Source organism: Anolis carolinensis, unplaced genomic scaffold (assembly GCF_035594765.1).
Source record: "Anolis carolinensis isolate JA03-04 unplaced genomic scaffold, rAnoCar3.1.pri scaffold_14, whole genome shotgun sequence".
NCBI lineage: Eukaryota > Metazoa > Chordata > Lepidosauria > Squamata > Dactyloidae > Anolis > Anolis carolinensis.
The window spans coordinates 4,673,783-4,695,420 of NW_026943825.1; the positions used below are offsets into that span (position 1 = coordinate 4,673,783).

At 40.9% G+C, this 21,638-nt stretch overlaps 1 protein-coding gene across 6 annotated transcripts; it reads left to right on the forward strand.

Annotated features, from left to right (window-relative positions):
* The first annotated feature begins 187 nt into the window (after positions 1 to 187).
* sf1 (splicing factor 1) lies at positions 188 to 21,251 on the forward strand. Of its 6 annotated transcripts, none has more exons than XM_016998871.2 (13): positions 188 to 750; positions 3,773 to 3,901; positions 7,146 to 7,221; positions 9,782 to 9,934; positions 11,031 to 11,120; positions 11,870 to 12,053; positions 12,309 to 12,424; positions 12,656 to 12,763; positions 12,913 to 13,093; positions 15,875 to 16,190; positions 16,395 to 16,451; positions 16,543 to 16,705; positions 20,029 to 21,251. In XM_016998871.2, exons 1-13 carry the CDS (start codon positions 243 to 245, stop codon positions 20,273 to 20,275), a joined length of 2,328 nt encoding a protein of 775 aa, XP_016854360.2. In that variant the 5' UTR covers positions 188 to 242; the 3' UTR covers positions 20,276 to 21,251. The 6 variants fall into 6 exon arrangements, with proteins under 6 accessions (XP_016854360.2, XP_016854362.2, XP_016854365.2 ...); XM_016998873.2 differs by having other exon boundaries at positions 16,543 to 16,701; XM_016998876.2 differs by having other exon boundaries at positions 16,400 to 16,451; positions 16,543 to 16,701.
* The last annotated feature ends 387 nt before the right edge of the window (positions 21,252 to 21,638 follow it).

Sequence of the window (21,638 nt, forward strand, 5' to 3'; positions counted from 1 at the left end):
CCAAAGTGGAGATAGTGTTGTCCTCTATGCTCCCGCCTACTGTGTTTAAATATCCAATCAGCCTTGAAAGATAGGCTGTGTTCCGCCAATCACCGCGGTGCGGCGTTGATGTACGCGGGTCTTGGCCAATCGGCGAAGTGAAGGACGGCCCCGGTGGCCAATAGCCGGGCTCCGTCTTTGTGAGGCGAAACTTTGGCGTGGAAGCTTCGCGAAACGGCCTCGGACGCCATTAAGCGCCGTCGATGGCGACCGGAGCGAACGCGACGCCTCTGGGGAAGCTCCATCCGCCGCCGCCGCCTCCTCCGCCGGGGAAATCCGGCTACCCGCTCCCTCCGCCGGGTTTAGTGATGCAGGGGCCCCCTCCGCCGCCGCCTCCCGCGCAGGCCCAGCCGCAGCCCGCCATCCCCAGCCTCATGGCGGCCGCTGCGGCCTTCCCTTTCGCCGCGCTCCCGCCGCCGCCCCCACCGCCGCCTCCCCCGCCTCCACCGCCGCCTCAGCAGCCCCAGCCGCCGCCTCAACAACCGCCGCCGCCTCCTCCTCCTCAACAAGGCCAGCAGCCGCCGCCACAGCAGGCCCAGTACGGCCAGTACCGCTTCCCATCGCCCCCGCCGCCTCAGGCCGCGCTAGGCCTCGAGCAGCAGCAGCAGGCGGCCGCCCAGCACCTCCATCTTCACCTCCAGCAGCAGGACGAGGGCGGACAGGCCGGGCCCGGGAGCCAAGGCAAGTCCGCCTATCTCGCGCTCAGCCCAAGTATGTACCTTGGCTGCTTTGTGCTTTCCTTCCACAGTGAAGACCAGGCCTGGGCCAACTTGGGCCCTCCCTCCGGGTGTTTTGGAATAGAAAAGGGCCTGAGGCTGTTCGGAATGGTGGGAGTTGGAGTCCCAAACACCCGGAGGGAGGGCCCAAGTTTGTTTATTTATTTATTTACTACATTTATATCCCGCTCTTCTCACCCCGAAAGGGGCTCAAGCGAAATACAAATCAAGTGAACATAGAATATATTCTTAGCATAGCACAATATAATCTTTAAATCACTATATTGACTATATCATTACATCGTAATATTAGTAATATTACATTTAATATATAATATACTAACTTTGCCCGGCCACGCGTTGCTGTGGCTTATGGGAATCCTTTGTTGGCCAGATGGAATAGCAGTGAATAGCCTTGCAGTCTCAAAACCTGGCCGTTTTCTGGAGTAGCTGGAGCTTTTTGTTGTATGAACGTAGAGGCATGGATGAGGGGTTGTGCTGCCAAGTTTGGTGTTTCTGGGGTGTGTAGTTTTGTTGTTTTGTCCTATACCAAAATTTCATTACTCTTTTATATATATATAGATAATAATTAATATTATTATATTGTATTGTTAGTAGTATAATATTGTATTCCATTATAATATTATTATCAATATTATATGTATATACAATATATACATATATGTGTGTGTGTGTATATATTGAAAGGTCCCAGGTTCAAACCCCGGGAGCAGTGGGAGCAGCCGCTGTTAGCTCCAGCTTCTGCCAACCTAGCAGTTCAAAAACATGCAAATGTGAGTAGAACAATAGGTACCGCTCCGGCTGGAAAGTAACGGCGCTCCATGCAGTCATGCATATGGCCACATGACCTTGGAGGTGTCTATGGACAACGCTGGCTCTTTGGCTTAGAAATACAGATGAGCAACAACCCCAAGAGTCAGACATGAGTGGACTTAACATCAGGGGAAAACCTTTACCTTAACCATACAATATATATTATGTATTTATAAATTATAAAGGTGGCCCAGGCCTATTATAGATGTACCTTTGTTCTCATGGAGAAACATCAGTGTACATTTATCTTCTGTACCTCCCCCCCCCCCCCCCCCCCGGAAAATAAGACATCCCCTGAAAATAAGACCTAGTAGAGGTTTTGCTGAATTGCTAAATACCCACAGAGGAATAATAATGTTGTAGCCTTCCAAAAATATTGGACATATATATATTTAATATGTATGTATACACAAACACAGGTCTATATAGCATATAGTCAACATGTATGTGTTGGTTTGCATTAACTTAAAGTCAATGCATGTTTGTTGGTTTGCATTCATTCTACAGTATAGGTATACCTTTATTACATGTATAGAGCGCCATCAATGATTTGTGTAGTTTGGAAACCTGAGGCCATAATAATAATAATAACAACAATTTTTTTTAGAAATTGTTACCCACCAGAAATGGGTATAGCCAAAGACTGAATGTGTATGTGTATATATGCTGTCTCTCACATGCACATACATAGTATATATAAAATAGAATATATAATATTTGTGTATGTACACTTCTATGTATAAAAATCAAAGTATATATGTTCGTTGATTTGCATTCATTTGATAGACCTTTATTCCCATTTATTCATATAGTGTCATCAATGTGTATAGAGCTTTATCAGTAAAACAACTAAAAATAGTGGATACAGTTAAATGTGGATAATATGTCTATATATGTATATCCATCTAGGTACATATATTTATCTCTAAAATCAACGTATGTAGGTTGATTGGTTGGTTTGTTGATTTGCATTCATTCTTCAGTGCAGGTGTACTGTTATTCTCATTTATTTCTATAGTAGCATTGTTGTGTATGGGGCTTTTAGAGTAAAAAAAACAATATAACCAAAAGTAGTGAGTACAGCCAAGGGCAGATAATATGTATATGCTTGTTGGTTTGTTGTCTTGTTGGTTGTATGATTGGTTTGAACTACAAAGGTACCTACATGGCTTGATGGATCTGGACCAAACTTGGCACATTACCCAACTTAAGTCCCCCCAGGGGTGAGAAAAACGGTATATAAATGCAATAAATAAGCCAACATACTTAAACAAATTGAGGGGTTTGAACTACAAATCCCCATACCTTTTGGAGCCCAGAGCAGAGGGGGATAGAAAAGGAACAACCTTAGCCTTATGAATCCTCTATTTCAGGAAGGCTCCTGTGGGAGCCAAGTCTCGCTCTAAGGGTTTGGTTCCGGGATCCCCCAAAAATGGATTCCACATTATTTAATATTGATGATGTGAGTGAGTGTGTAAGCTTCAGCACATCCGTGTTGCTGCAATTTTATATATCTGCGTGAATACCTGTGGCCAGTAGAAATCATGGATTTGGAGGGCTCACTATAACTTAAGATGTCTGCCAGTGTGTTTAAAGAAAGTAGCCTGATGCTATATTGGTGAACAATAAATGGACACGGTACATTTACAATGTTGCATTCAAACATTCTGGTGGGTGTGAATTGGGGGAAAGTAACTGATATGAAACCCAATAACAGTTGCTGTGTATTTTTTGCTTTGGAGTTGTTTACATTTGTTCTTGTATGGGATTTCTAAAAAACAGTGTTGCAGCAGTTACAATTTAATATGGAAACAAGTATCAACTTATGAAGCTTTTGATAACAGTAATTCATATTACCCTGTTTGACCTGTTGGGTCAATTAGGGCGCAGTTCAGTCCTCCATTCTATTGAACGTATCCATGAAACTTATGAGATTAGTTGTCTGGTGTTTTGAAGTTTAATTCCATTAGTACGTGAGTGGCACCCAGTGTTACTACTTTTTTCTCCCTTGGTTTTGAAAGATAATTTTCCAGACCAATTAATAGAGAATTGAAGTGGAATGTGTTTGTGTGACTATCAAAAGGGTTTATGATGGCAATATTAATTCTGACTTAAGACACTAACACAGCCTGAACCTTGCCTGCAAGGGACTGTTATTATAATTAGGCATAATGTGTTTGCAGATTATCCTAATAAAAAAAGAAAGAGGAGCAGATGGAATCAGGACACCATGGACCAGAAGACTGTCATCCCTGGAATGCCCACAGTCATCCCTCCTGGGCTTACCCGTGAACAAGAGAGAGCTTATATAGGTAAATACTTGTTCTGTTTTTTCATGTTTTCATGCCAGTACTGATCCAGAAAGTGTTTTTGACTGTGGTGTGCGTTCAAGATTTTTCAGTGTTTGCTTTCAAAGGCTTGGGTTATGGTATTCTTGTTTTCATTAGCATGTACATATATAATATAGACTCTTTTCTCAGTGAATTGTGTTCCATCCCACCCCTCTGTCCTGTTTGATTGAAACAGTGTCCTCCACAGGCATATTAGAAGCTGAAGTCCTTAGAAGGGGTGGGAGATGTAACATTTTCTGATATTTAGTCAATTGGCCATGGAAACTAATCATCCATATGTCTTATAATCATCACAGACTTCTTGCTAGCGGAGAACACTAAGAACCCTTTTTGAAGGTTTATTGTTTGGAAACAAGTACTTCTTTCACACTGAAATATTTTACAGTGGAATATTGTAATTAACGATGGTTCCCTTCTCACCTTTTGTATCTTGCTATGCTAATTATTCAAAGTTAACATTGAGCCTTCAAGATAGTGAAGATTGTTTGTGCCACTTAGCAGAAGGGAAAGCTTCTTAACCTCTGGGTTGTTCGTTTATTTTTGTGGGTTTTTTCGATACCATGAAATATTTGGGAGTTGGGTTGTATTAGCACGGTGGGGGTGGTATTGCTGAGAAAGGGATACTGCTTGGTGTTCTGTAAGAATTGTCTTGAAACTGTTAACAGAGAAGATTGAGAAGTGTTACATACTATTATCCTGTATATGGGAATGAACAGAAATTGTATTTGCTGTAGAATGAAAAGTGTATATGTCTATTTGTGTGAAATCCTCCTAGGACACTGATGTTTCATTATCAGCTGCAAATGTTCCTTATGGCCTGTTCATCTCACTGATGTTACAAAAGAAGACAATTACTCATTTCTTGTGCATAAACCACTGAGAATTTTGATATGTAACGCTCAACCATCCACAATCAATACTGACAGCTATTTTGTTTCTCTAAAGCCTCATACTGGCTTACTTTCAAAGTTAACAGAATAGGGTTTTTTTTTTACAGTGCAGACTATTCTGCCTCAGACTCAGGCAAAGTTTCTATATGGGAAAACTGGAAGAAGGCACATTGGAAAAGCTGGTCTTGTTATGTTATGCACTGCATTCCACAAGAGGCAGTTTTCCTTACTGTCAACATAGGTTTGGTTCTGTTCAGCTTTACCAATATACGCTACCTGGCCATGAGTCAAAACCTTGGTGCCATTTTGATATATATATATATATATATATATATATATATATATATGGGTAGTAGAATTGGTGGGGCACCACAATAAGAGACTTGAAAAAAGTAGATTTAAGAAACAGTTCTAATGTCAAGTCATTGAATTTATAAATACATTTCTGTAATTTTTTTTTAAAAAAAACTGATTTTACCCGTTGATCGGTTTTATCAGAACCATGTCTGTAAATGAATAAATTCGGGACAGAATTCTCAGTCTGTTCAAAGGTATGAGTGCTTCACTTGCTGTACTAACTGGTGTTGCAACCCACAGCTTAACTGGATAAATAGGGAAAGGGTAGAGGTGTGACCCACTGAGTACCAAAGGACTGTAGCAAAAGTACATGCATTTCTGTAGTAATTGGGATTTGTGAGAGAGTGACTACCAAATACATCTGAAAACTGTTATGAACATTTTAATTTTTAATCTAAACTATTTTAATTCCAGCAGATAATTGGTCTGCTGAAATATTTCAAAATGCATCTACTGCAGGTGATCAAGCATTGCAAAGAATAGGGATAATCCCGATCATTCAACATTGTCCAGTTCTCTAGAATGTCGAAGAGAAATCACATGTTTTAAGAGCTAGATTTTGAACAAATGTGTATTTGGGTTGATGGAATGTCTGAAAACAATCCAAGCTGTGAATATTTGTTTAGAAATCCATTAGTTCAATCAGTGTGATTGGTGCAAAAGGTTAAACACATTAATGAAATGTGTTTTCTGTTTGAGATATTTAGAATACTCAGTCCTTGAGAAATACTGTTTTTCAGTTTTGTAAGATTCTGGCTTGCCAAACTGAAAAACTAATTGCTTTTTCTTGTATTGTTAACAGTTACAGTCCCCCACTTTTGAAATCTTGAATGCAATCTGTGAAATGGGAAATAAATCAATTTAAAGTCAGACCTCTCTTCTTGCATAAGGAAGGCATTTCTCTTTGTTGAACTTTGAATCAAGCAGAACTATGGGCAGTCTTTTATGTGGAATAAGTGACCTCTTCCCCAAGTTACTGCCAGCTAATGGAGAGAAGTAGGGTATTGAAGATGCATAATACTTGCCCAAATGAATAGATTTACCAGGACCTGCCTTACTTGCTATATTTTATGTATGGTTAATCTTTCATGAATATGGAAGCGGGTGTACCTTTGCTCCAAGTGATTTGAGTTGTAACCCGCAAACCATATATTCTCCAGAGTGGTCTACCAGATGTCAGTGGGTCTTGGAACAAAAGCCGCCTCTGGGCAAGGGTCTTAAGGCCTGCATCCCAAACTAGCTGTTGTTCTGTGCCCAATGCTCTCCACTAGCTGAGCAGATACTAATTATCTTGAACTCATTGGATGAACTAGAGTCAAAATGTTATATTTTGAGTTTTAAAACCAACGGCTAATGCTTGACATCTGTTAGTACTGCATTTGGGAATACTGGGTGTGTGTGCATAATTGAATAGAACCCATAAAGGTTTTGCATAATAATATATGTTAGCGTTCAGTGTTTGTCAGTTAGCAAAGGGCCATATTATATATGTGGAAGTGTACTCTATCAGTTATCAAAGAATGCGAACTCCTGCTAAACTGGTATGAAATGTGGTGTTTCAAAAGCCCTGTCTCTAATTGGCCTGTACAACCTTGACGTTTTAAAGACATAAAAGTCAGTGGTGTCCTCTCTTCCTGCTGGAAGTTTTTGTCCATTACCGGTTATAGGAAATCAGTTGATATATTCTCCTCCCCCTAACACTCATGTGAATGTTTTGCTTACTGATCAATAATTATTTTTGAAGACTTGCTAGAGATAAGGAGGGTCTTTTCTGGATTCCTGTTGAATGTATTTGACTGACATAACATTGTAGGATTTCTTGATTTTTATGTTGACGTATCAGTCGTCCCTTACAAATTCTCCAGTTCTTCATGCTTTGATGTTGAGATTTGAAATGTTTTTTGGTAACATTGTCTTTTTTTCCATCCTTTTTTCTTTCCTAACCTGGTTTCTTCCAGTGCAACTGCAGATAGAAGACCTGACTCGTAAACTGCGCACAGGAGACCTGGGCATCCCCCCTAACCCTGAGGACAGGTTGGGAAACAGTTTTAACCAGCTGACAGTAACACTTTTTACCTTTTTCAATAAATTTTTGGTGGCATCGTAATGTCAGTTCAATGAGGTTCCTTCCTTATGAAATGTCTTCAGTGATCTGATGTGACAGATGGTAGCAGAGGTCTTTTTGGTAGGGAAGGCATGAAGCCAGAAAGGGGTCGGGTTCCATGCTTGGTGTGGGATTTCCAAGCCTGTGTAGGCTGTAATTGTTAAGAAAAGAAAAGAAAATGGTGGCCAACTCATTTTAACATGTGCAGTGCTGGTCTTGGGCAAATGTCCAGAGGTCTTTCTCACAGGTTCACGCTGAGGAGTCCTCAGCACAGTCGCTGAGTCCAAGCAACCTGGGAACTTTTTCTGACCGCTGACTTTGCAATACTTTCCAAATGGTGGCTAAGCATGGTTTTTTAAACCAGATGGGTACTAACCAGTTTCTTTGGGGGCAGCTGCTACACAGCAATGGCCAATCTCTTGGGAGTTGGGGCCCAAGCAGTACTGCACTAGAAAGTGTGCGGAATTGGACACTTCTGGTTTTGTTGGGCCTCAGTATCATCCAACAAAATAACATGTGCTTTTTTTCTTTTTTAAAAATTGGCTTGTAAACATTCATCTCTTTATAGCCAGCTGGGAGTTGTAAACCATTTTTGCCCTTAACAGTGGAGCACAGTGAAATACTTCTTTTCCTTAAGTTCAACCCTCCTGAAGTCATAATTCTGGGCAGTTAATAAATACTGGTAACACTGCCTCTAGTTTTGGAAGACTTGCAAGAAAGGTTTAAACTATAACTTTTAGGCATGACATTGCCTGTTTTAGCTCACAAAGAACAGCTGAGAAATGCCTTCTTGATTTGTTCTATTAACTGTAATATTGGGGTTTTAGGTTAAACTTAATAGGTGAAAATGTGTTGTTGATGACAGTAGATTTACATGCTATTTGTGCTTGGTAAGAGTGAATTGGGGGGCAGTGGGAATGAACAGGTAAATGGAATGGTTAATGCAGAACAAAAGGGTCACAATTACTGTATTGTTATGTACCCACAAAATGCTTATTTGTACAACCTTTTCATAGAATGAGACCATACTGGCTAAAAGACCTGATAATAATTCATAATATAAAGTTTATAAAAAATCAGTTCTCTCACCTAATCTTCAAAAGGACAACTTGTGCTGTGGAAGGCATGAAATGATTAGGTACATTCAGCTCGAAGCTCTCTCTTAAGGTTTAATCTTGGAACCAATCACTTTATTAATTTAACAGGTCTTGCGTTTAAAAGGATCTACTAAGCTAGTGGATGAGATCATTTTTAGACGGCTAGTAAAAATGGACTGTGGGGAAGCAACCTGTTCACACTGCTATGGGGCTGTTAGGCCTTCTCAGGTCCTTGAAATGGAGGTGTAATTTAGATGCGATCACTCCTTACCTTTTTATTTCATATTCTTGTGTTGACGATTCACTTCAGACTGAGAAGACATGGGGATCAACTGACTAATCAATCCTTTAACCAGCTAGGAAGAAAGATTGTCTAACTAAAAACCCCGGGTTTAGTTTTCTGATTACTTCAAGGATGTATTTTTTGATAACATGACCAATATCTCTTCCCTTCTTGCAGCTAACTCTAAATTTTTATTTCAATACGTTTTGGAGGAATATCCATAAAACTTAAGCTCAGTTCTAGGCATGTTGCTTTTTTTTTTTTTACCACAAATACAGATGTGGTAAAATTATACTGACTTCTTTTTTAAAAATTTTTAGTTATAACATTTTTGCTTTGTTAGAGCCTCTGCTTTCTGGGTGCCTAAACCACATGGAGAAAGCCGGTCTGTCTCTGTTGGTTTACAAGCCCAGACTGCGTCCTGAGAGTGGCGAGCTCCATCTGCTTGTACCTACCCCAGTTTTCTAACTCTTAAACACAGTAAACAGGTTCAGTCGGCCTTGATGCAGCCAGCAAAGTGGAGGTAAAGCCAGGACAGAAGCCGTGACCCGTCCATGCGGTGCCAGTTGAACTAGACCTAATTCTGTATTGCTAGAAAGCATTTGATAGACGCTTAACCTGCCTTGTTACTTTTCTGATTTTAAAAAATCCAGAGTTAACCTGAATAATTCTTTATTGATTTACCTCCTGTGCCAGGGTTCTTTCTAAATGTTTGCCTCCATGGAATAATGAAGTTGGAAAGTTTGTTCTCTGTGTGAATCAACTTTCTCCATCTTCCCTGCCCTCACCCCCTTTTTTAATGACAGGCACACTCATGGCAGAGCTGCTGTCATGGCTGTGTATATCACCCCTCACTCTCCTCTCTACACCCCTCCTCCCTTAATAAAACACCCCAGGTTTTTTTCCCTTCCGGGTAGCAGGCAGTGGTTTGCTACAGCTGCCTTGTCCATGTGATATTAACAGGCATGAGTGAGCTTACACCTTCTTTTCCGATGGTCTCTCTTAATTTTTGTTTTCTAAATTGCGCTAGTATTGAGGGGAACCTGTACTAAATAAGTGGCCTCGAAGACTCCGCTGCACGAGAAGTCATTGGGGGTTATTCTTCTGCAGGTCTCCGTCTCCTGAGCCCATATACAATAGCGAGGGGAAGCGCTTGAACACCCGCGAGTTCCGCACCCGCAAAAAGCTGGAGGAGGAGAGGCACAACCTGATCACAGAGATGGTGGCGCTCAACCCAGACTTCAAGCCACCGGCTGATTACAAGTAAGTTTGGCAAGTGGAGAAAGTGCGTTTGGGTGGAATTTGTGTACTCTTCCTGATCACCCTATATTTTATCCTGAGTCTTACGTTGAACCTGTATAATTTTGCCTCTCTCTATATATAGCACTATGCTCAGACTTATTGTTCTGATATGCTGTTTTATCCTGTTTTATGCTGTTATGTGGTTTTATTGTTTATATTGGTTTTATTGCATGACTGTTTATTATTGGTATATGTGATTTTATTTGTTTATGGTTTGTTTTTATTGCTGAGTTTTATGTTGCTTGTTGCCTGGGCTTGGCCCCATGTAAGCCACCCTGAGTCCCCTCGGAGAGATGGGACAGGGTATAAAAATAAAATTATTAATATTATTATTATTATTATTATTATATGACATTGGGCTTGTTCCCCATGTCAGCCGCCCCGAGTCCCCCTGGGGGAGATGGGAGCGGAATATAAAAATAAAGTATTATAATTATTATTACAGTAGAGTCTCACTTATCCAACACTCACTTATCCAACGTTCTGGATTATCCAACACATTTTTGTAGTTGATGTTTTCAATGCATCATGATATTTTGGTACTAAATTCGTAAATACAGTCATTACTACATAGCATTACTGCCTATTGAACTACTTTTTCTGTCAAATTTGTTGTATAACCTGATGTTTTGGTGCTTAATTTGTAAAATCATAACCTAATTTGATGTTTAATAGGCTTTTCCTTCATCCCTCTTTATTATCCAACATATTCGCTTATCCAATGTTCTGCCGGCCCATTTATGTTGGATAAGTGAGACTTTACTGTATTACTGTTGGATCAAGTTGAAGTTTTCAGGGGTAGGCGTTTAGTTAAGCATCTAATCTGAGTGTTAATCAGGATATGAATAACTGTGTCCAGTCTTCTTTTCAAGAGGGGCTCAGCCAACTAACCAGTTACTTATTAAACGTTTGTGCAAAAGTATGCCTCTTTCAGAGTTTCTTCTCAACTAGTACAGCCACGTGGTCTTGATCTTCAAGTGTTTTCTTGTGTTGATTCAACTATGGGTTTTTGTTGGAGAAAGGATAAATAGATCTTGATATTTGCTGCTCTTTGCAGACCTCCAGCAACTCGAGTGAGTGACAAAGTGATGATCCCACAAGATGAATATCCGGAAATAAACTTTGTGGGGCTCCTGATTGGACCCAGGTAAGACTGTTGTCATCTTGGAGAAAGCCTAATGACAGATCGTATCAGGAAACTAGGTATGGAGTAACAGTACTTGTCATGTCGTGGAGGGGTTTGGAAGACGCCCAAGCATTCATGGAGTCAGCCTAAATTGACTGGTATCTGAAGACCAACACATATTACATCGCTGAATTTTTCCTAGTTCTAGATTGGTAGGCAGAAGAGTATTTCTCTTTTGAATACAGTTTCAGAGCCTTGCTATTAATACTCCTAATATATTGCACAGCTATAATTTTATTCCTCTCTTCCAAGACTAAAAATTGAAGTGCCACTTTGTTGTCCTTGGCCACTGGCTGCACTTTTATTTTGTGGTGTTTTATAGTTTTGATGTATTGATTTGTTGTGATTGAAATGATTTTCATATTGTTGTGTTTTATTGTATATTGTTGGGCCTGGTTCCCATGTGAGCCGCCCGGAGTCCCCATGGGGAGATAGGGTGGGATACAAGAATAAAGTAGTAGTAGTCGTAGTTGTTATTATTATATTATTGAGACAACAACATAGTATGATACAGCAAACAAAATAGATATGCTGGATTTTGTATCACAAAATCACAAAAACCCAAGCGTTTAGTACTGTGTGATGTATTTTCGGATGATGCATGCAGATCCTAGTAGGGTGGCCTTTTGCAGTTGGCAGATTATTATTGTTGTTGTTGTTGTTGCTGGTTTAGCAAAAGCCGTTTGGGTTGTCTTTTTCTCTCCCTCCAGAGGGAACACCCTGAAGAACATTGAAAAGGAGTGCAATGCCAAGATCATGATCAGAGGCAAAGGGTCTGTCAAAGAAGGGAAAGTGGGGCGGAAGGATGGCCAGATGCTTCCTGGTGAGGATGAGCCACTCCATGCTTTGGTTACGGCCAACACCATGGAGAATGTAAAGAAGGCTGTGGAACAGGTAAAGAATTGCGGAGCTCCTTATAATGTAATTGCAGCTCATTCAGGAACTGAATGGTTTATCCCTTTGCAGCAAAACTGAAATACTGATGCAGCAGCAGTCAAAACATGGAGGGTATAGGTACAGAGCAAACAGAACCTCAGTGGGGCCTCTTGCAGGAACCCACTAAGCTGCTCATTTGGATGAACTGAGGCAGGAAGGTAGCTTTATTACCTATACACACTGAATACAAATAGTCTTCCACCCTTTTTCTAGATACGGAACATTCTGAAACAAGGCATTGAAACCCCAGAGGACCAGAACGACCTGCGCAAGATGCAGCTGCGGGAGTTGGCCCGCCTGAATGGGACACTGCGCGAGGATGACAACAGGTGAGTGCCTGGCCAGCCTCACGTATCTCCTTTGCAAAGAAAATTGTGCTATTATATTTTATATGTGTTGATAGTGGTGGTTGTTATAATTTCTGTATGATACTGTTTTTATACTCGTGTACCGTTTTACACCTTGGAGTTGCTTCAGGGAGATGGTGGCAGGATATAAATAAAGATTATTATTATTATTGTCTCATGTCACCAATGATCCTTCCCAACTTTCTACTTCAGGATTCTGCGCCCATGGCAAAACACAGAGACTCGCAGCATCACCAATACAACAGTGTGCACCAAGTGTGGAGGAGCTGGCCACATAGCATCAGATTGCAAGTTTGCCCGGTAAGCTCAGTTGCTTTGGACTCACAGTACCGTCAGCCCATGCTGACAGGAGGTGCAGCTGAGCAATAGTTGGGGTAGCCATATATTTCCCAGTTCTTCATTAATGTCTTGTTCCACAGACCAGACATTAATTTTGCCTCTCATTTCAGGCCTGGGGATCCCCAGTCAGCACAAGACAAGGCACGGATGGACAAGGAATATTTGTCTCTGATGGCTGAACTGGGAGAAGCTCCTGTACCCGCATCTGTCGGATCATCTTCTGGACCCTCTAACCCACCCCTGCAAAGTGGTCCCAGACCATCAGGGCCCGGAAATAGCCAGCCACCACCTGTAAGTGATTGATATCTTCTGCAATTGGAATGTCTGAGGGCAAATTGACAGTCAAGGAGTTGATTTTGCACATGTTAGGGAGTAGTAAGATATGTACCTGAAAAAGCATGATTTGGAAATACATTCCATGGTGTTGACTGCCAGATTATCAGCCATTGTTTTATTCTATTTTAACGTAGCTGTATATGTATTATGTTGTTGAAATGGCATTGAAGAAGATGAGAATAATGATTTGATCAGAGTCGGACAGTCTTAGCTTAAATTTGAGCTTTATGTAAATATTCAAAAACATTTAACCTACTGATGCCTCAATTAATGTAATTTTATTGGTATCTACAGTAGAGTCTCGCTTATCCAACATTCTGGATTATCCAACGCATTTTTGTAGTCAATGTTTTCAATACATCGTGATATTTTGGTGCTAAATTCGTAAATACAGTAATTAATACATAGCATTACTGCATATTGAACTACTTTTTCTTTTAAATTTGTTGTATAACATGATGTTTTGGTGCTTAATTTGTAAAATCATAACCTAATTTGATGTTTAATAGGCTTTTCCTTAATGCCTCCTTATTATCCAACATATTCGCTTATCCAACATTCTGCCAGCCCGTTTATGTTGGATAAGTGAGACACTACAGTATTTTTATTTCTAAAATTTATCACTCTCAGCTTATACTGGAGTCAGTGTTTTCCCAGTTTTTTGTGATAAAATTAGGTGCCTCGGCTTATATTCGGGTCAGCTTATACTCGAGTATATACGGTATTTATTGCAGTATTTCTACCCCCGCCCTTCTCACCCAATAAGGGGACTCAGGGCGGCTTACAATGTAAAAGGCATATATAAACAAAATTTAAAATTTGATTACATTAAAACATTCATACACGTATAAATATAGATTTAGGCGCAATAAATTTAGTAGTCAGGAATATTCTCATAGATTCCTGAAAAAATAAAGGACTCTCCATTGATGAACAAAACTAATTTGAAAGCACCTGAACTTTACTGATACTGCATTCAAAGCAGCCATCTTCCGCGCTGCTGTGTTCTTGCTGTGATGGTCTCTTTTCCCTTCTTTACCGTGTTATAAAATTTTTGTATTTTATCACATTCCCACCACATATGAATATATGAGCCAGTTTTCCCACATCCTTGCCAACACAATTTTGTGGTTGTTTTAGTTATATAAGCTAATTGGATTGGGATTCTATACCATTTAGTCAGTATTTTCCTTTGGGTTTCTCTAATCCTTATCTGCTTGAATTTTTAAATAGAATTGATCCAGTATTCAATGTCAGAGTCATTAATGTTCATATCCTCTTTCCATATCTCGGCCAATGTTTGTTTCAATTTATATTGTTTTTCAATTACCGTATATACTCGAGTATAAACTGACCCGAATATAAGCTGAAGCACCTAATTTTTGAATATTTACCGTATTTCAAAGAAAAACAATAAACTAGCTATATAAGTGGAAAAGTAGGGGCAACAAAAACAATATGGTATCAACAATAACCTAATAATAATAATAATAAACTTCATTTGGATCCCACCCTATCTCCTCATGGGGACTCAGGCCGGCTTCCAACATAGTAACAGGCAAACATTAAATGCTTATATAAACAATGCAGAGCTAGATATAGATCTATAGTTATTTATACTAATTTCACATATGCGTTTTTCTCTGAACCGTTTGCAAATCCCTTCTGTGTGTGTATGTGCATTTCCCCTACAATATTTGCAAGCCCTATACATATACATATATATATAGTCATATCTATCTAGACATGTCTATATATTTGTGTGTTCATTTCGTCCCTGTAAGCCCTACATATAGGTAGGTAAGAATATATTCATATCTATCCAGACATCTCTCTTTATATAGATAATTTGCAGAGACTTGCAGACATATGAGGGTAAATTCATATATTAAAATAATGTATATGTATGGCTACAGATGCACAGGTACATGGATCTATCTGTATAAAGGATTTGCAAAGACCTGCAAACATATGAGGGGAAATTCATATATAAAATTAATGTATATACAGTAGAGTCTCACTTACCCAACATAAACGGGCCGGCAGAACGTTGGATAAGCGAATATGTTGGATAATAAGGAGGGATTAAGTAAAAGCCTTTTACAAATTAAGCACCAAAACATCATGTTTAACAACAAATTTGACAGAAAAAGTAGTTCCAATACGCAGTAATGCTATGTAGTAATTACTGTATTTACGAATTTAGCACCAAAATATCATGATATATTGAAAACATTGACTACAAAAATGTGTTGGATAATCCAGAATGTTGGATAAGCGAGTGTTGGATAAGTGAGACTCTACTGTAGTTAGATACACATATAAAGGTACATAGAGATGGCAAAAGCTTGCAAGAGGTTAAATATATCTGTAGGAGAGTTTACAAATATTTCAGGGGAAAATGCTTTCATAAGGTTAATTAATATATATTTTTCTTCTTCCTGACTTGCAAGGGAGGCTTTGCAAAAGAAAACACACTGATAAGGCAGAAGAGAGAAATAGATCACATATTGCAAGCAATAGCCTGCAGGCTCTGTTGCTGGCCTTGACCTTGATCCAATTATAAGCTGGGGGAGGCTTTTTCAGCTCATAAATAAGGGCTGAAAAACTCGGCTTATACTCGAGTATATACAGTATCTTGTTTCTATTCAACGCTTTCAGCAGACAAAGATTCAAGTAGAGTATATACGGTAATTTCTTAGAATAGAAAAAATATATGAGTCTCTTTTCCCTTAGAACCGTCCACCGTGGATGAATTCTGGCCCCTCTGAGAACCGGCCTTTCCATGGCATGCATGGTGGTGGTGGTGGCGGTGGTGGAGGAGGTGGCGGCGGCGGCGGTGGTGGTGGAGGAGGAGGCGGAGCAGGAGGAGGAGGGCCTGCCGGGCCTAGTGGTCCTCACAACTTCCCTCACCCCATGTCCAATATGGGGGGACACGGAGGCCACCCAATGCAGCACAACCCCAACGGCCCTCCGCCGTGGATGCAGCCTCACAACCCGCCAATGAACCAGGGACCACATCCTCATGGCCCTCCTGGCCCCCACCACATGGGTGAGTGCAATCCGGAACATTATGGGGGTCCTTTGTTGTGGGGGGGAAGTCTAGGAATTGACTTGAGTGCCAACATAAAGTGGAGGGGCTTCCTTTGTCAGCACTCTGGAGACAATCCTTTCAGTCTCTTTTGCTCGGTAAAGGGGGATCTTGGGCCGACTTCTTCCAACCGTTGCTAAGGCTATGGTCTCTCATTCCCTTAAGATCAGTACCTGGGCAATGCGCCAGTGGGCTCTGGGGTCTATCGCCTCCAAGGAAAAGGTGAGTAATGTGTGTGTGGGATGGGGGTGGAGAAGGGGGGTGCTTACACCCTCCTGGGCTCTGCTTTTAATGTCTTTTCTGACCTTGGCAGGTATGATGCCGCCTCCGATGGGTATGATGCCCCCTCCGCCCCCTCCGCCCGGTGGCCAGCCTCCTCCGCCTCCTTCTGGTCCTCTCCCCCCATGGCAGCAGCAGCAACAGCCTCCGCCCCCGCCCCCAAGCAGCAGTACTCCCTTGCCATGGCAGCAAAGTGAGTAAGAGCACTTCCTTTAATTACGCACCTCTGGGGCAAGGCGGTGGCCCTGAGCCACATCTCTTTCTGTGTCTTGACATGAAAGGCCAACATTGGGGAAAGTGAACTGGGTCTGGAACAGTCTTGAGCCTCAGAACACTCTAGTTGCACCTGAATGTACATTTATTTATTTATTTATTACAATACTTATATCCCACCCTTTTCACCCATAGGGGACTCAGGGCGGCTTACAATAAAACACAATATAAAAATATTACAGACAATTCAATCAATTAAAATTAAATACATTAAACATTGATAAAAATATACAGTAGAGTCTCACTTATCCAAGCTAAACGGGCCGGCAGAAGCTTGGATAAGCGAATACCTTGGATAATAAGGAGGGATTAAGAAAAAGCCTATTAAACATCAAATTAGGTTATGATTTTACAAATTAAGCACCAAAACATGTTATACAACAAATTTGACAGAAAAAGTAGTTCAATACGCAGTAATGTTATGTTGTAATTACTGTATTTATGAATTTAGCACCAAAATATCATGATATATTGAAAACATTGACTACAAAAATGGCTTGCATAATCCAGAGGCTTGGATAAGCGAGGCTTGGATAAGTGAGACTCTACTGTACATATAAATACACAACTGGCGCATTTTGAGTCTGATATGTAAGCCAGACTCCTCAAGGAGAGTATGTGGCTACCCTTCCTGCCATTTCCCAATGTGGGAGACTTGCACCTCTGCCTTGTAAGAATAATAATAAATAATAATAATAATTTTATTTTTGTACCCCGCCACCATCTCCCCAGAGGGACTCGGGGCGGCTTACAGATATAAAACCAGCATACAGTATACAGTTTTACAAAAACACACAAATAAATTTAAAAGAATTGGTGGGGATCCCTGTCAGGTCTATCGCTGACCTATTTATTTATTTGCAACATTTATATCGTCCTTCTCACCCCAAAGGGGACTCAGGGCGGCTTACAAGTTATATGGACATACAATATTAGCATAGCACAATATAAGCATTATATATATTATGTAATGTAATGCAATATTATACTAATAGTAATATAATATTTATTATTTATTTATTTACAGTATTTATATTCCGCCCTTCTCACCCCAAATGGGACTCAGGGCGGATCACATTGCACACATAAAGGCAAACATTCAATGCCATAACATATAACAGAGACAGATGCAGGCACGGGCTGGCCTCAAACTCATGAGCTCTTGGTCAGAGTGATTTGTTGCAGCTGGCTGCTAACCAGCCTGCGCCACAGCCCAGCATAGCACAATATAAGCATTATATATATTATGTAATACAATATTATACTAACAATAATAATATTATATATTATATATTCAATGTAATAATAATAATAATACCATATAATGATATAGTATTATATAGTAATTTAATGCTTATATTGTGCTATGCTAATAGTATATTGTATGTACATTTGATTTGTAAGCTGCCCTGAGTCCCCTCCGGGGTGAGAAGAACGGGATATAAATGTAGCAAATAATAAATAAATAAATACATTACTATAGTGTAATATATGACTATACTGTAATATGATTAGTAATATTACTTGTAATATATAATACACAATTAAAATTGAGTATTATTATATTGTATTACATTATAATATTATTGACTTGTAGACTAGATGTCTTGTTGATAACACAAGCCAACAAAATCAAACTTTTTGTAACCATCAGAAATGAGAGTAGCACAGTTTAAGTCAATTTTTATGCTGATTTTAAATAAGTATTTATTTATTTATTTGCTACATTTATATCCCGCTCTTCTCACCCTGAAGGGGACTCAGAGCGGCTTACAAATCAAATGTACATACAATATATTATTAGCATAGCACAATAAAAGCATTAAATTACTATATTGTACTATATCATTATATGGTAATATTATTAGTAATAGTAAATTTAATATATAATATTATTATATTATTAGTATAATATTGTATTACATTATAATATTATTATCAATATTAAAGTATATATAATATATTAAATAAATATAAATATGTCTATTTTTCCCATCACGTCAACTTTTTAAAATATGCTCTTATTTTATTTATTTATTTATTTACAGCATTTATATTCCGCCCTTCTTTCTCACCCCGAAGGGGACTCAGGGCGGATCACATTGCACACATAAAGGCTAACATTCAATGCCATCTTCTATATATATAAAAGAGTCCTCAGGGCAGAGGACAAAACAACAAAATACAGGCCCCCCAACCTCGAAATTTGACAGCACAACCCATCATCCACGGCTCTAGGTTGATACAAAAAAGAAAAAAAAGAAAAGAAAAATAAAGTCCCAATTAGAGGGAAAGGAATAATTGTTTTTATCCAGTTGCTGCCAGTTAGAGGGCTAAGCTCCACCCACTTGGTCTCCTAGCAACCTCCTCAGTCCAGGGGACAGGCACAGTTAGGCCTCAGGCCTCTTCCACACTGCCTATAAGATACAGATTATCTGATTTTAACTGGATTATATGGCAATGTAGACTCAAGGCCCTTCCACACAGCTATATTACCCATTTAGAATCTTATATTATCTGCTTTGAACTGGATTATCTTGAGTCCACACTGCCAGATAATTCACTTCAGTGTGCATTTTATACAGCTGTGTAGAAGGGGCAGTTCTAGGCAGATAATACAAGATTACAAATATAGAGTCTCACTAATCCAACATAAACAGTGTCCTCTATCCTCACCACTTTCACAGTACACAAACAACCAAATGCATGCTAAACATAAAGACAACCATACAACAGACATTCAATACCACCACCACTTCAACAAGTTCTCACCAACACCACCAGACAACGCCACAGCCACGCGTGGCCGGGCACAGCTAGTATTTTCTATAAGGCTCGCAAATTCAGAGGAAGAAACGCTAAGAACATAATTATATTATTATTATTATTATCATTATTATTATCATTATTCTTCCTGCCTGGGGGAGGAAATCCTTGGTTGGAATTACCATTGAATGGCCTGGCAGCTTCAAAGCCTGGCTGCTTCCTTCCTGGGGGGATAGAACAGAGACAGAGATAAGACGCAGGCACGAACTGGCCTCGAACTCATGACCTCTTAGTCAAGAGTGATTTGTTGCAGCTGGCTGCTAACCAGCCTGCGCCACAGCCCGGCCTCTTCCCAGTGTGGTTGTGGCTTTGGGATACCATTTGGGAAGGGACCTCCTTTTTGCTTGCTTGCTGGGTTGGGACTTGGGACCCTCTCGCTCCAGTCCCTCGGGTGACCTCTTTCTCTTGTTTCCTGCCCTAGATACGACGAGCACCACCACGAGCGCTGGCACCGGGGCCATCCCTCCATGGCAGCAGCAGCAGGCGGCGGTGGCGGCTTCTACGGGGGCCCCGCAGATGCCCGGCAGCCCCTCCATGGTGCCTTTGCCTCCCGGGGTCCAGCCTCCGCTGCCCCCCGGGGCCCCGCCGCCTCCCCCACCCCCGCCGCCTGGCTCCGGGGGCATGATGTACGCTCCTCCCCCTCCCCCTCCCCCCATGGACCCTACTAACTTCGTGACCATGATGGGGGTCGGGGTGCCCACTCTGCCGCCCTTCGGCATGCCCCCCGCTCCCCCGCCGCCCCCGCCACAGAACTGACGACGGGTTTAGAGACCTATCCAGTTGTGTTTCCCACCAGTGTCCGGCCAGGAATTGGGCGGGAGGGCGGGGGGTGGCTTGTGAAGCTCAGCCAGGCATTCTTGAGGAACATCCCCCTCCCCTTCTTCTGTATTCCTGTTTTGACTGACTGACGTACTTCAATAACAGCCTACTTTCCCACTCACTCTCCCCTTCAAGCTGGGGACTGTCTCATCTTCCTACCAGCAAGGAGCTTTTGTGATAGAGCCACGTCGCGGCCAGGTCCCGACGTGCCCTGCTTGGTGGAACCACCGCTAGCGTCAATCTAGATTTTTAACTTCCATCTTGAGGCGCTCATTTCATGCAGCTGATGTGCTCCAGCGTTTCACAGCAGAGCAAAGGGGTTTATTTTGTAGAGTATTGAAATCCCACATGCCACCCTGGAATCGAGATCCCACATGCCACCCCTGAGCTGGGCTTAACCGGTTGGTCTTTATTTGTCTCCCGTCCCGTCCCCGTCCCCCAAATGTCCCTCCTTAGTTGGGGAAGAGACAACTAGACTTCCCTTCTTCTTCAAACTGGGCTTTAACCCTCCCCAACCCATTGAATAATTAAAGCGTGGAGAGGGCATCTCAGTTTGTTTGGCCACCGGCGTTGTCTCCTGTCCATTTGCTTAGAAATCCCTCTCTCCCTCTTTCTGAATGTTTTGTGGTTGGGGGTGCCCTCCCGCCCTGGATTGAATGATTTTTTTTGTCAATGATGATGATGATGTGCGTATGTATGTACAATGCTTCATTCAGTCTCCTGTAACCATTTTCTTAATTGCGGGGCGGGTTTTTTTGTGTGTGTAAAAAAAAATAAAAAATTTCAGTCAAGGGGAGGTTCCCATTAAACGCGGCTTTTAAAATAGTCTATATGTGGGTCCCGTTCATTTAAAGAGCTTTTGTTGCTGGTCGTTCCTACCAGTAGAGGGGGGCCGAGTTCCGTGTTGTCCGGCTGGATTTGTCCGTTTTAGAGGTCGAAGGGCAGGCAAAGTTCTTCCTTGGAGAAGCAGCCGACGGAGATCTGCTCAGCTGCCTCTGCGCTCATTCCAAAGCTTTGCTTGTTTATAATGGTATTTTTATTTATTTATTTATTTGTACTTAAAACTTATACATTCTTTAACAAATTTGCAATACAGAGTTATGTATATCAAGCTCATATAGTATTTTCACTCTCTATATTACATACTCATATTATTTACCTTTTATTACCCCTTACCTAGTGCTATCCCTTCACCCCAGACCAGCCAATTAC

Excerpts from the sequence above, each read along its gene's own strand:
- sf1 (XM_016998873.2), top strand. The coding sequence starts at position 243 with ATGGCGACCGGAGCGAACGCGACGCCTCTGGGGAAGCTCCATCCGCCG. Across the intron at positions 9,935-11,030 it reads AAGCCACCGGCTGATTACAA|ACCTCCAGCAACTCGAGTGA; the intron begins GTAAGTTTGGCA and ends TGCTCTTTGCAG. Across the intron at positions 16,702-20,028 it reads TCCCTTGCCATGGCAGCAAA|ATACGACGAGCACCACCACG; the intron begins GTGAGTAAGAGC and ends TTCCTGCCCTAG.